The sequence below is a fragment of the Salmo salar genome, chromosome 03 (assembly GCF_965601325.2).
Source record: "Salmo salar chromosome 03, fSalSal1, whole genome shotgun sequence".
In the NCBI taxonomy this organism is placed as follows: domain Eukaryota; kingdom Metazoa; phylum Chordata; class Actinopteri; order Salmoniformes; family Salmonidae; genus Salmo; species Salmo salar.
Window position 1 is genome coordinate 71,163,198 of NC_138293.1, and position 15,045 is coordinate 71,178,242.

The window sequence follows — 15,045 nt, forward strand, 5'->3', positions numbered from 1 at the left end:
CTGCCTTTATCATTTATATATTACATAATGAGAATGCCAAAAGGAAAGGCCCATGATACTAATATTGTAAATATATAATATTTACATACACTGGAAGTTCTACTATGTTTGAATCCCCGAGCTGACAAGGTACAAATCTGTCGTTCTGCCCCTGCGCAAGGCAGTTAACCCACAGTTCCCTGGGCGCCGAAGATGTGGATGTTGATTAAGGCAGCCCCCCGCACCTCTCTGATTCAGAGGGGTTGGGTTAAATGTGGAAGACACATTTCAGTTGAAGGCATTCAGTTGTACAGCTGACTAGGTATCCCCCTTTCCTTTTATATAGAGTGCTGAACTTGTATGAGAAACCCCCAGTTGTTTTCACTATTTCTGCAGCCTATACTAGGACAGCTCTTAATTCCAAAAGCACTTGTGTGCATTGCAGTAAGATATTGCTTTCATCTGGGTTTTTCCTTTGGTCATGGCCATTTTGAGTTACTGAGTGAAATTAAATACTTGATGTGTATTATTAATGCATTTGTACCCTGGTGTAGTGTTGTGGTTCCATAAATGAGAAGTGAACCAGGATCCATTTTAATACCACTAATGAGTTGGTAAAGCACGGTCAAAAATTGGATTCCCTTCGTATTTTGATTTGCTTTACCTCCATTTTTCTCCTCACACATACACACAAGTGCACAGTATTGTCAAATTAGTACTACATTTATTTGATTGAACACCAATTCAGGTACTTTATTTCTGGACAGTGTTGGAAGGGAATCCAATTTTCGTGGGAATGTAATAACAATAGTAATGTATGGGTCTCTGGGTTTGAGAGCGGCAGAGTTCATTATTGCATTTTTCTCCTTCTAAAGCAAGCCATTACTACCCTACAAATGGTTCATTTCCAGTCCAGTGATAACTTTGCCCTTTTCCAAGATTACCAGCAGATAACCTGCCTCTCTTCTACAGCAGCCATCAGGTAAAATATTGCTTTGTTTGGACAGAGTGCTTTTTCCTCTTTTATGTGTGCTTCCCGTTCTGAGAATAAGAGCTCTTCACAAATACACTCTAGCACCGACAGTTCTGCTGCTACTGTATTGCATTGGTTTTTCTTACGTCTCATGCTTTAATTCTTTATTGTAACATCTAGAAATCCCTTTGGATCAATTGCAGTCATTCAACACTATATGGTGCATCAGAACATTATTCTTTTCCCAAAGATAACAACAGAGGTTTCCTTGGTGATCACAGACATTACATGGTAATAGACGGGCTGCACATATTCAACATTACAAAATGATTAAGGACAACATATTAGTTGACGTCAAAATCCTATTCAAAGATAGCACACAATAATACATCAATATGTCACAACTTTCTCAATGATCACAGTCATCACACAGGTTCCAGTATAGACATAGATTACATTACGACAAGGTGTGGTTTCCCTGCATCTCAGATCACTGACTGGACGGACCGATGGCAGAATCACAGGACATCACATATCTACACAGAAACCTGTTTTAACACATTGAACTGCAGTGGAAATCTGTCAAATGTGATTATCATCAAAGAAAACGAAATACAAATTGTTACCACTTGAAACAGAACTGCAAAATAGTGTTATTGATAACTGTGGGCTGACATTATTTTATAAAAGTTCACATTGTTACTAATAGCCTACAGTTCAATTGCCAACTGAATACTAGTACAAAGTCCCTGTATTCACAGTTCCTTCATGGGAGCATGATAGGATAGGATTAATAGGATGAAGTTGAATGTCCCTGTCGGGAAAAGTGTCTTTTAAACACAGTACTGCTGTGTACAAAATAGATACTGTACATACTCAACATACTACATACATTGCACATTAACCCTGTCATACACATTGGGAGCATGACTGGCTGATGGGGGCACCACTTCCCGCTGAGCTGAGTGAGAGCCCAGATTCATGGAAATAGGGCTGAGGGATGGGGCTGGGCTAGGGCTCCTGACTCAGTTTACAGCCACAGTGACAGGCAGCATGTTGTGTACTAGTAGGTCTCTGGAGGACTGAGACTGATGATTACCCTCTGGGGGCAGTCTCAGACTCACACTGCCGTCAGCCATGCCAGAGTTCAACCTGAAGACCCGATTGTTTGGCCGGATGGCCACAATGAACTGCCTCTTAAAGGTCTCACTCAGCACGATGTAGAGGTATGGGTTGATGCAGCTGTTAGCGTAACCCATGCTGATGGCAATGTTGTAGACATATAGGAAGGCAAAGCTGGGTCTCTGGATCCACAGGTGGGCCAGCTGCAGGATGTAGTACGGAGCCCAGCAGATGAAGAAGGCCAGGCATATAGCCACAGCCATACAGGTCACCTTACGTGTACGTACTCTCAAGCTGCTCTGGGGCAGGGGGGCCACCGTGGCAGACATGTTCTGGAGGATCTTGAAGAACACCACGCAGATGATGACCAGAGGTAGGGCGAAGGCCAGCACAAACTGGTAGAGGGTAAACCAGTAGGTGTCAGTGGCTGGATTTGGCAGCAGGAGGGCACAGCCCACTGAGCCGTCACCTCGGGGCATAAGGCCAGCATACATCCACACGGGAGTGATGGAGACCAGGGAGAGCACCCACACCAGCCCCACCGCAGCCCCCGCCACACAGGGTGTGCGCACATGGTTGAAGCGGATGGGATGGACCGTGGCCAGGTAGCGGTCCAGAGTCATGACGGTGAGGATGTAGGTGCTCACTATCTGGCTGTTGGAGTCCAGGGCGGTTATGACCGTGCACATGATGTCACCAAAGCACCAGGAACCGTTGCCCATGAGCTGGTGGATGAGGAAGGGCATGCCCAGGAGGAAGAGGAGGTCCACTAAAGACAAGCTGAAGATGAAGATGTCCGGCACTGTCTGCTGCGCTCGGAACTTGGTCTTCTTCACAATGGTGTAGATGACAATGCAGTTGCCAATAATCCCAAAGAAGCAGATGACACCGAAAATGCTGGGCATTAGGACGTTGTGGTAGGGCACATCATTTTCTGTAAGTTTGACAGGAAAAGTACATTCAGTCTCATGTTGCAGTGTCATTCAGACAGGTGTTCGCTTGCATACAGTAAGTCTTGATTTTTACTAACAGTATAATGTCACTCCTGGCTGCTACATCACAAAGATCAAAGACTCCAAACTAATCCTCAGAGATGGGAGCTGTCAACTCATGTGGTGCTGATATTCATGGAAATTATTAACTGGGTTGTTCAAGCCCTGAATGCAGTTGTATATCAGATGGTATCCCAGGGGAATGACAGAACATTTATTGTTACTGTTCTAATTATGTTGGTAACCAGTTTATAATAGCAATAAGGCACCTTGGGGGTTTGTAATATTTGGCCATATACCACACCTCGGGCCTTGTTGTTTAATTAAACCACGCGTTCACATTCAATAATTTCACTCATATGTAAAGTAAAAGTCATAGGACTAAATTCCCAGGATAACATTGAATTCATTAACATTGATTTTACATTATAACATTCATGCATGAAATCAGGAAAATCACAGGCTACCTGTTGGACTTTCGGGTGAGTTGTATGATGGGAGAGACGTCTGAGACCAGTTCTCATTCGATACATTTTCGAAGTCCATTTCGAAGTTAGACTAAGCTCAACAAAAGGATGGACTCTGAATTAAAAATGATGTGAAAACAGGCAAATAACGTAGGCCTAATTACCATCAGAGTGGACTATAGAAATGAATATTCTATCATCAGTAGGCTATACTATTATTGTACTGCTTGGCTACTGTCAATAAAACCCACTTCACGTTCAAACAGATGCAGTCGAATAGTGAAATGTATTATTTCATAATGACAAGAATTGTTGTAATGACATCAAAATATTTCGGAAAAATCCTTGTCCTCATCACAGTCTCAAAAAGACAACACAATGCAAAATAATGATAATAATACTTCTCAGGTGAAACATTTGCACCTACTCAACATTCTTTACAACCCGAATTGTAAACATCTTAGACCCAAAGAAAGGCACGGGCGCCCTTGTCGATGCTGTGCACTGTAATTATTGGTGATGAACCAGGCTCCAATTATTCTAGTACATCAATCAATCAATCAATCAATCAATCAATCAATCAATCAAAGTAATTCAGTGGAGACGGGGTAAATTTGTACAAACTGACCTTTTCCTGCTCCTATTTCTGTAGCCTCTCCTCAAAATTCAATTGGTCTTCTATCTTTACACCAGTAGAGTTGCTAATCAAAGCACTCCCTCGCACAAGAATACTTCTTGAAAGAGTGAGGTTGAGGAACCTGTGAGGTTTACAGTGATGCGCCTTGCCAACATTTCACATGGTGGCTTCGCATCCTGCCCTATATGGTATAGAAAAAGAGGAGGGGTACATAGAGACACGTAGTGACAACTGATTTTACATCACCGCAATAATAGGCTATGTGTGATACCAGTTTGTAAGTGCCTGAGTGCACAAGTAAAACAGTGCCTCTGTCAAGATTGATGCCCGTTTGTGATGGCACTGTTTGTTGGAATGACAACAACTAAGAAAAAAAACGTGCCACAATTTCCAGGATAGGGGGACATTGACAATACTTCTAAATGTAGCTATTTGTATTCCAATCATTCACTTCCTTGCCTTTCTTCCCATGACACCAGCGTGTAAGCATAATTTTTTTGTGTGTAGACCGTAGTGGACACCATTTGCCACTAGGTGACGCACTTTCCTATGTTTTTCACCATCTAACTAGCTATGTAACAGAAATGTGTTTTAAATAGTACAACAACACTTTCATCTATATTGCCTATTGCTGCATCAGGCACACCAAAGTTATGTGACAGACAGAGATACATATATTTACGCTGTACTTGAATTACATTTTTAAAAAAGCAGCAATGCAACCACAGAGCATTATGCAGCTAGCTATCAGGTGAAAGTATCGCGATAGACGGTCCAGTGGCTCGCAGGCGAGACCTATGGGCCGGTCAGACACCCTGCTCACAGCGCGAGGCAGGAGCCGAAGCAGCAGCAGCACCCGAAGTATCTGGAAGGAAGCGGAAATAAACGTCGCTGGCTAGTTCGGGTTTAAGCAAAAACAGACGTATTTTGTACATTTACCTCCACTAACAAAACTGTAAAGGGTGGATCATAAACAATAAGGACATTTGATCAAGCAAGAACTTTACATTTCACAGCTAAACTGGCGGGTGAGTTTTTGTCTCGTTCTACTGAATACAAAGCAAAGGCTAGCCAGCCAGCTACAGTACCCGCTAGCATACGAAAGTATTTTCTTCTTTTTTTGATTTGGTTAGCTATAGTACTGTAGCTAGCTAATAGGCCTATCTGCTTCCCATGCATAAAACTACGAATTGACATGCATAACTGTACACAGACATTTAACCTAGATATTAAACAAATAACTGTTAGTTAAATAGGTTGGTGTTTTTTATTTGTGTTTGTTGTTACTAGTATCTCGCTAAATAGCCGGCTAGCTTTTTCGTTTTGGCTAGTTGCTAGCTAACGTTAGCTTCCTCTTTCAGATGTCTAGCGTTTGAACTGGCTCCTAGCTCTAATTCAAAACAGCTGGAAACGGTGTTTTACAGTACAACCACCATAAGTGAATTTAGCTACTGTAACACTTTAGCGCAAATGTAGTAGAATTGGCTATGTCACTGGCCCTAATGTGGGTACCTAACGTTAGTTAGCTAACTAAGTTAACTGACTTTGCTACAAGTGGAAGCTGATAACGAGAGTTGCCAGAAAGCCTCCCATAAACGTGAATTGTCAAATAATAACCTAGAAAGATGTTGTTCACCAACTAGCTAGCTAGTCAGTTAATATAACGTACTTCGCATGATTGGTAAGTAAGCCTGGGTAAGTAGTAGTGACCTACGTAGCAGAAAGTATCGAATTGGTGCAGAAATGGAATATTCCAGTGCTGGTTTTGATTGTTGTGTGTGTATCAAGCAGGCTAAGAAATGTTTAGTAAACAACGAATCTGACTGGAGAGCTAGTAAACTTCGTATGAGGCATGTTGCACTACAAGAAGTAGCTACAGACTTTAGCGCTCCCCCATTCCTTGACTCAACAATGGCCTGTCAATTGTCAAATATTGGCCAACCACTAGTGTGGATTTAATTCTGACATTGGTACAGTTCGTTTTGCATTGCCAGGTGCCCCAGGTGGGTTGAGATTTCACTTAAGGACCAATGGAATGGTCTAAAATGAATATACTCCGTCCACCCGGGGCACCAGCCATGCAAAACAAACTCCACCCATCTCACTGCCGTTTGGTTTGTTTTTTATCAGCATCAAATGTATCAAGTGCACACCTGAAAGATGTCAACTGTCTGCCTTCATCTCTTTTTAGAAAAACATCTGTCAATTTCAGTCCCATCATCATACAGTGGTTGACCGACACAACATCCAGGCATAAACAGAGACTCTAGATATTAATTTGTGGCATGTTTCTCCTTTTTTTGCAGATACCTTCTGTGAGCTTTATGTGAGGATCCAGCCCTAAAGGAACGGGTCATAGACGGGAGGAGCGACTCGGAGCAAGCAACCGATCACGGAATTCTTGAACTGTGTTTTTATTTTGACACTGCTGGTCTCCACACATCAACGACAGGGAATAAAACAGCATTCACCCTATCAAGTACCCTAGACCCACATTTATCCAACAACCAGTACCATGGAGGCCATTGCCAAATACGATTTCAAAGCCACTGCTGACGACGAGTTAAGTTTTAAACGTGGGGAAGTTCTAAAGGTAGGATGAGTGCATTTTTTTGGTCTTCAAATGAATGAATTGCGAGGCTTGGTAGCTGCTAGTTATCTGCTTTAAATGATTGTATAATTCACCTGATCAAAGGTTGTTAATCTACAATTAATGGACAAATATATGTTTTACTGGCACATCAAATTGCTGTTCTGGGAGCATATGCCCCTCAATTGTCAAGAAAAATTACATTTGAATTACACAAACATGTTTTTCTATTGCAAACCAGCTACAATAAAATGTTTGTCATGGAAAATATCAGACCTTATCCTCCCACGTCTAATAAATAACAGCAACACAATAGCTTATTTTGTCAGAGTTGTTGCCTTCTGCAATGTTCCTCTTTGCACTTTCTTTCGTCAGCCCTTTCTTCACACACAGTATAGTATCGGTATATAAAGCTACACCTTATTCAATGAATGAGCCAACATCATAGTACATTCAATACAAGGTTTAGGCCTAGTAGAGTGATAGGGCTCAACACAGAGAACACAAGGGCTGTGCGGATGGGTTTATTTCACTGTGTTGAAATGCCAATCCTGCAACTTCTCTAATCTGACACAACCTGGGGCCAATGGATCACTTCAGACAGCCATCTTACTCAAAGCCTCACTCTCAGGCTCCCTGAAAAGAGCTCAGTCCATTTTCAGAGCTTGGTCATCGTGGGACTGCAAGATATTAGGAAAAATCTATACAAGTGCTCTGGGATTTAAATGTAATCATCATAATCCCTCTGAATGTCAATGGGTTTTAGGTAAAGAGGGGGTAAATTTACTGCCTAAGCACACCAGCTATCATATGTTTTATCTGATTTCCATTTCAAACCATTGTGTGTGTGTAGCAAATGGCGCTAAACCTCTCTTGCTAGCAACTACATGTTTGTAAGATTCTGTACACTTTAAATCCTTTGAACTATTTATGGCATTCTGTGGTGTTTTGTGTGGCTATTAGCAGTCCCTAGACCCCATCAGAATGCCTCATGCACTATTTGTGTATGAATGTCAACAGAGATATTTTCCCCTCTGGGACACATGATGAACATAACACACCAGTGCAAACCGTCCCTGTTCTTACACCACAATAGCGGTGTGTGTTGACAGGCAACATGTACCCACCCGCCTCTCATGCAGTTGGAGAGGACACTGCTGTTGAAACAGTATCAGTAGTCATCTCCCACTTCATTTTAAAACCCACCCAGTCTCTTCAACATGAGTCACACTCAGAAAATATGTTCTTGACTAGCTAATTTCTGGGTTTTAAAGTATAGTTAAGTAATGCTTAAAGCTAGTTAAGCACAGTGGTCTCTTACACGACCCCTATAACCACAGAAACACAATACTCTTCAATTCAAATCTAATGTTATTTGTCATGTGCCGAATACAACAAGTGTAGACCTTACCGTGAAATTTTTACTTACAAGCCCTTAACCAACAATGCAGTGTAGTAAATAGAGTTAATCAAATATTTACTAAATAAACTAAAGGGGAAAAAATGAAAAGAAACAACTATAATGAGGCTATATACAAGGGGTTCCGGTACCGGGTCAATGTGCAGGGGTACAGGTTAGTCGAGGTAATTTGTACACATAGGTAAAGTGACTATACATTGATAATAAACAGCGAGTAGCAGCAGTGTAAAAGCAAAGGGGTGGGGGTGTCAATGTAAATTGTCTAGGTGGCCATTTGATCAATTGTTCAGCAGTCTTATGGCTTGGGTGTAGAAGCTGTTAACCTCTATGGGCTAGGTGGGACGCTAGCGTGCCACCCGTGGTGCACTCCATCAACAGCAGGTGCATTTCAAGAGCGGCAAATTTGAATCCAAATAAATGTCAAAATTTAAATTTTTCAAACATACAACTATTTTACACCCTTTGAAAGATAAACATCTCCTTAATCTAACCACGTTTTACGATTTCAAAAAGGTTTTACGGCGAAAGCATAAATTTAGAGTATGTTAGGACAGTACATTTACAAGAGTTGTGTGTAATGTTTTGTCAAGTCAAAGACAGGGTCACCAAAACCATAAAACCAGCTAAAATGATGCACTAACCTTTTACAATCTCCATCAGATGACACTCCTAGGACATTATGTTAGACAATGCATGCATTTTTAGTTCTATCAAGTTCATATTTATATCCAAAAACAGCGTTTTACTATGGCATTGATGTTGAGGAAATCGTTTCCCTCCAATAACCGGCAGTCAAGTCAGCGTCACAAATTAAATAATTAAAATTAGAAAACATTGGTAAAATATTATATTGTCATTTAAAGAATTATAGATTTACATCTCTTGAACGCAATCAACTTGCCAGATTTAAAAATAACCTTACTGGGAAATCACACTTTGCAATAATCTGAGCACTGCGCCCAGAAAAATACGCGTTGCGATACAGACTAGACGTCATGTTGGGGAGATCTAAAATCGAAAATACTATGTAAATAATCCATTACCTTTGATTCTCTTCATCAGATGTCACTTCCAGGTATCACAGGTCCATAACGAATGTAGTTTTGTTCAAAAAAGCTCATCATTTATGTCCAAAAATCTCCGTTTTGTTCGCACATGATCTAAGCCAGCCGGACTTCTCGTCATGAACGAGGGGAAAAAATATATTTCCGTTCGTTCAAACATGTCAAATGTTGTATAGCATAAATCATTAGGGCCTTTTTTAACCAGAACATGAATAATATTCAAGGTGGACGAATGCATACTCTTTTATAACGTATTGGAACGAGGGTACCCAACATGAACTCGCGCGCCAGGTGTCTAATGGGACATCATCGTTCCATGGCTCTTGTTCGGTCAGATCTCCCTCCAGAAGACTCAAAACACTTTGTAAAGGCTGGTGACATCTAGTGGAAGCAATAGGAAGTGCCAAAATATTCCTAAACCCCTGTGTTTTTCAATGGGATAGGTTTAAAGTCAATACAACACATCAGGTATCCACTTCCGGTCAGAAAATGTCTCAGGGTTTTGCCTGCCAAATGAGTTCTGTTATACTCACAGACACCATTCAAACAGTTTTAGAAACTTTAGAGTGTTTTCTATCCATATATAATAAGTATATGCATATTCTAGTTACTGGGTAGGATTAGTAACCAGATTAAATCGGGTACATTTTTTTTATCCAGACGTGCAAATGCTGCCCCCTAGCCCTAACAGGTTTTAAGGAGCCTTTTGGACCTAAACTTGGCGCTCCGGTACCACTTGCTGTGCGGTAGCAGAGAGAACAGTCAATGACTTGGGTGACTGGAGTCTTTTAGACCTTCCTCTGACACGCCTAGTATTTAGGTCCTGAATGTCAGGAAGCTTGGCCCCAGTGATGTACTGAGCCGTATGCACTACTCTGTGTAGCTTTAGGACAGGTCCAACTCTGGGGTGACAAGGAGTAGGCTAGCCAGAGAGAGACTCCCGTCCTTCCTAGCCTCAGATGCCAGCGTGGTGCTGGGCCCCTGTGATCTGACACCCCCCTCGCCCAAGCCCCTAGCAGCACCGAGCTCTGCATAAATATTAATCAGAGGGCGAGGCGGCGAGCAGCTTGATGGCAGAACGCAACGCCTGCAGCACAGCGATACTCTAAAATACCTGCAGGAGTTGCGTAAGCCGCATGCTAGACCGCCACATTGCTTCGGCACCATCATCGACAGACATCAGGGAAAGACCCGTGGAATACTGGTGTGAGCAAAGAGACAGAATTAATTTTGATTGCATGGGCATCTAAAAACCATGTACATGAAAGGTTCTCCCCCCAACATTTTAATTTCAGCCCTCATATAAGTGCTAACTTTATAAGTAGGTCCTGCCATATGAGAACACGTCTCATTATATCTGTGGTAGAAATTTTAAAATGGCCTTGTTTGGGAGCGGCCTTTCCATTCTGCCTCCCTTCATCCAGCCCTTCGTATGTGTCAGTAAGATCTTGAGGAGTTCTCTCATGTCTCTTGAATATCGTTACTTATAAATATGAAAAGGATTGTATGCGGACTAGGTGCAGTCAACTTTGCTTTTTAGTCTCTGGCAATGTATGAATTCATTTTGGCCTGTTTTTTTGTCTTCGTATGTGATTTGCTATGGGGTTTTGAAGAGGCTTTATCTCACCAGGGGACTCTGGGGGAGAGAGGGCTCAGAAAGTAGAGCTACATATAAGGGTTCTTATTAAATTTGCATATCAGAAGAAGAAAAAAGTGATCTCGATTTTTCACAGCCAGAATCGTTAGTGTTACTCTGAAAGAAGTTAACTTCTAGAAGTAGACAGCACGCTACCCAGCGTGAAATGTTTGTTGATTGGGACAGTCTGATTCAGACAGTCTGTTTTCTTTACCCATCCAAGTCCATTTTTAATACTTGATCACATCAGATCCTCAACACAGAGACGGACATTGTCAGCCTGTCTACCTTGCAGAGGCATGAGTTTGAATGTGAAAGGAGTATGCACTACCAGAGCATGGGGAGGTCTAGGGTTCATTGTCCTAGAGAATCTCTTTAAGTAAGTGCTTTTGGCTAGCCCCTCCTGCTCTGTCCCTGGAACCTTGCATCTCATAATCCTTTCTCTGTGTGCTGCCTTTGTTCTTTGGCTGACATGTTTTGGATTCAATTCCTAGGAATCATCAGGGGGTCCTCAGTAGAATGATTGGTGCGTCTCACTTACGGGTGAATCCCATTTGAATTCAATCACTTAGACAGCATCCCTTATGATTTAAACAACATTTTCCATACACGTTTGCCCATTTTGCATACCCCACCGCACCATGAGACATCCTTCATTACTGGAAAAGATAAGCAGTTGAGTTTGATATCATTTAAAATCTCCAGGGGTGCCGCACTACTATGACTAACCCGGTAAAACAACATATTTCACTGCACCTATTCAGTGTATGTGACAATAGAAATGTATAAACAGGGTTGTCAAACTATTTTATAATTTCTATTAAAAAAAGAAATACTAAACATAAATATAAATGCAACAATTTCTATGATTTTACTGAGTTACAGTTCATAAGGAAATCACTCAATTGAAATAAATAAATTAGGCCCTAATCTATGGATTTCACATTACTGGGAATACAGATATGCATCAGTTGGTCAAACACCTTAAAAAAGATAGGGGCGTAGATCAGAAAACCAGTCAGTATCTTGTGTGACCACCATTTGCCTCATGCAGTGCGACACCTCTCCTTTGTAGAGAGTTGATCAGGCTGTTGATTGTGTCCTGTGGAATTTTTGTCCCACTCCTCTTCAATGGCTATGTGAAGTTTCTGGATATTGGCGGGAACTGGAACACTCTGTCATACACGTCAATCCAGAGCATCCCAAACATGCTCAATGGGTGGCATGTCTGGTGAGTATGCAGGCCATGGAAGAGCTGGGACATTTTCAGCTTCCACGAATTGTGTACAGATCCTTACGACTGTGCATTATCAAGCTGAAACGTTAGGTTTTTGCACAACAATGAGCCTCAGGATCTCGTCACGGTATCTGTGCCTTCAAACTGCCATGGATAAAATGCAATAGTGTTCGTTATCTGTAGCTAATGCCTGCCCATGCCATAATCCACCATGGGGCACTCTGTCACAATGTTGACAAGCGCAAACCGCTCGGTCTGCAGTTGTGAGGCCGGTTGGACGTACTGCCAAGTTCTCTAAAATGACGTCGGAGGCATCTTATGATAAAGAAATGAACATTCAATTCTCTGGCAACAGCTCTGTTGGACATTCCTGCAGTCAGCATGCCAATTGTACGATCCCTCAACTTGAGACATCTGTGGCATTGTGTTGTGTGACAAAACGGCACATTTTAGTGTGGCCTTTTATTGTCCCCAGCACAAGTTGTACCTGTGTAATGATCATGCTGTTTAATCAGCTTCTTGATATGCCACGCTTGTCAGATGGATGGATTATCTTGGCAAAGGAGAAATGATCACTAACAGGGATGAAATATAAATTTGTGCACCAAAATTTGAGAGAAGCATTTTGTGCACATGGAAAATGTATTAGATCTTTTATTTGTGCGCATGGAACATTTCTTGGATCTTTTATTTCAGCTCATGATGCATGAGACGAATTCTTTACATGTTGCATTTCAATTTTTTTGTGTAATAAAAAAAACAAAAAAACTTTCATGCCTATCTAAAAAATATTTGCTTATGTTATAGCTTATACCAGGGCTGCCCAACCCTCTTCCTAGAGATCTACAGTCCTGTGGGTTTTCAGTCCTACCCTAATTTAACACACCTGGTTCTACTTATACCAAAAAGATGGCCGCCGGTCTACCCACTGTTGAATGTCAACTTAATTGGTCATGTATATTCTATTATCTATGTTTCTATGAGTTCAATAAGTTTTCTATGGAAGATTGACGGTATAATTGAAATCAACTGATATTCCCATTCAAGTCAACATCTTCTGTGTGGACCTCAACCATCTTTGTGGTACCATTTTGAAAGTTGAGATGTTTATTTGCATTTTAGTACATTTATCAGCCAATACATTACACCCACCCTGTATTCAAGAGCATGTTGTCTCAATCGATGGTGGCAGAACACAAAAACCTCAGATGTAAAATAAAATCTAAGCTACAACATATGAAAAAGATTGGAGTGTGTGTTTTTAGATCATTGACTTTTTAACCTCTCTGGGCCAGTGGGACGCTTGCGTCCCACCCTAATCAACAGCCAGTGGAATCGCGTCATGCTAAATGCAAAACCTCATAAATGCTATAACTTCAATTTCTCAAACATATGACTATTTTACACCGTTTTATAGATACACCTCTCCTGAATCGAACCACGTTGTCTGATTTCAAAAAGGCTTTACAGCAAAAGCAAAACATTAGATTATGTCAGCAGAGTACCCAGCCAGAAATAATCACACAGCCATTTTCAAAGCAACTAGCATGCATCACAAATACCCAAAACACAGCTAAATGCAGCACTAACCTTTGACAACCTTCATCAGATGACACTCCTAGGACATCATGTTACACAACACATGCATTTTTTTGTTCGATAAAGTTCATATTTATATATAAAAACAGCATTTTACATCGGCGCATGACGTTCAGAAAATCTTTTGCCTCAAATGCTTCCAGTTTATTAGCGCTACAATTTACAAAATTACTATTCGAAAACATTGTTAAAATGTAATATTGTCAGTCAAAGACTTATAGATTAACATGTCTTGAATGCCATCTCTTTGCCAGATTTAAAAATAACTTTACTGGGAAATCACACTTTGCAATAAACGACGTGGTATGCCCAGAAAAATAGTCTAGGCTACACATGTTTTGAGCCATCTTGGAACGATCAACCATCAAAAATACTATTGTAAATAATCCCTTACCTTTGATTATCTTTATCAGAAGGCACTTCTAGGAATCCCAGGTCCATAACAAATGTAGTTTTGTTCAAAAAAGTTAATAATTTATGTCCCAATAGCGTTAGCGCGCTCCGAAGGCTAGTGAAAATGTACCGTGTGAGCCTGACTTGTCGTCAGGAATGAGCAAAAAAATATATATTTAAGTTCGTTCAAACATGTCAAACGTTGTATAACATAAATCTTTAGGGGCTTTTTCAACCAGGGCTTCAATAATATTCCATTGGGATGGTTGCATTGTCTTTCAAAACGTTTCGAAAAGGGAGAGTACCCATAGGCGCCGACGTCACAATGGTAATGGCCCATTTCCTGTGACCAAGGTAAACATCCTCTCTTTCAGTCAATTTTGATGGTAGCAGGCTCAAAACACTTTGTAAAGACTGGGGACATCTAGTGGAAGCTTTAGGAAGTGCTAAATGAATCGCAAGCCACTGTGTGTTTCAATGGCAAATGTTTGAAGTGATATCCACACATCAGATTTCAGTTTCCTGTCAGGATTTGTCTCAGGGTTTTGACTGCCATATGAGTTCTGTTATACTCACAGACACCATTCAAACAGTTTTAGAAAGTTTAGGGTGTTTTCTATCCAAAGCCAATAATTATATGCATATTCTAGTTTCTGGGCAGTAGTAATAACCAGATTAAATCGGGTACGTTTTTTTATCCGGCCGTGCAAATACTGCCCCCTAGCCCTAACAGGTTTTAAGGTTAAAGGACAAGAGAGAAAAGAAAGAAGGGATACTGGTCTGTAGTTGTTGACATCGGAGGGATCGAGTGTAGGTTTTTTCAGAAGGGGTGCAACTCTCGCTCTCTTGAAGACGGAAGGGACGTAGCCAGCGGTCAAGGATGAGTTGATGAGCGAGGTGAGGTAAGGGAGAAGGTCTCCGGAAATGGTCTGGAGA

At 41.2% G+C, this 15,045-nt stretch overlaps 2 protein-coding genes across 3 annotated transcripts in view; one reads left to right on the forward strand and one right to left on the reverse strand.

Annotated features, from left to right (window-relative positions):
• Positions 1 to 1,257: 1,257 nt before the first annotated feature.
• LOC106601409 (melanin-concentrating hormone receptor 1) lies at positions 1,258 to 3,006 on the reverse strand. The gene has a single exon (XM_014193608.2). It carries the CDS (start codon positions 2,977 to 2,979, stop codon positions 1,978 to 1,980), a length of 1,002 nt encoding a protein of 333 aa, XP_014049083.1. The 5' UTR covers positions 2,980 to 3,006; the 3' UTR covers positions 1,258 to 1,977.
• Positions 3,007 to 4,964: 1,958 nt separating this feature from the next.
• grb2 (growth factor receptor-bound protein 2) overlaps positions 4,965 to 15,045 on the forward strand; it is a 63,892-nt gene continuing 53,811 nt past the window's right edge. The window contains exons 1-2 of one of the 2 annotated variants that reach the window (XM_014193565.3): positions 4,965 to 5,198; positions 6,477 to 6,763. In XM_014193565.3, the coding sequence (XP_014049040.1) occupies positions 6,686 to 6,763 (78 nt within the window). In that variant the 5' untranslated portion in view covers positions 4,965 to 5,198; positions 6,477 to 6,685. Of the gene's footprint in view, positions 5,199 to 6,354; positions 6,764 to 15,045 lie in introns of those variants that run through there. The other variant, NM_001165306.1, reaches the window with a different exon arrangement.

Bases quoted from the DNA above. Each gene is read 5' to 3' on its own strand.
- LOC106601409 (XM_014193608.2), bottom strand. From the start codon at position 2,979: ATGCCCAGCATTTTCGGTGTCATCTGCTTCTTTGGGATTATTGGCAAC.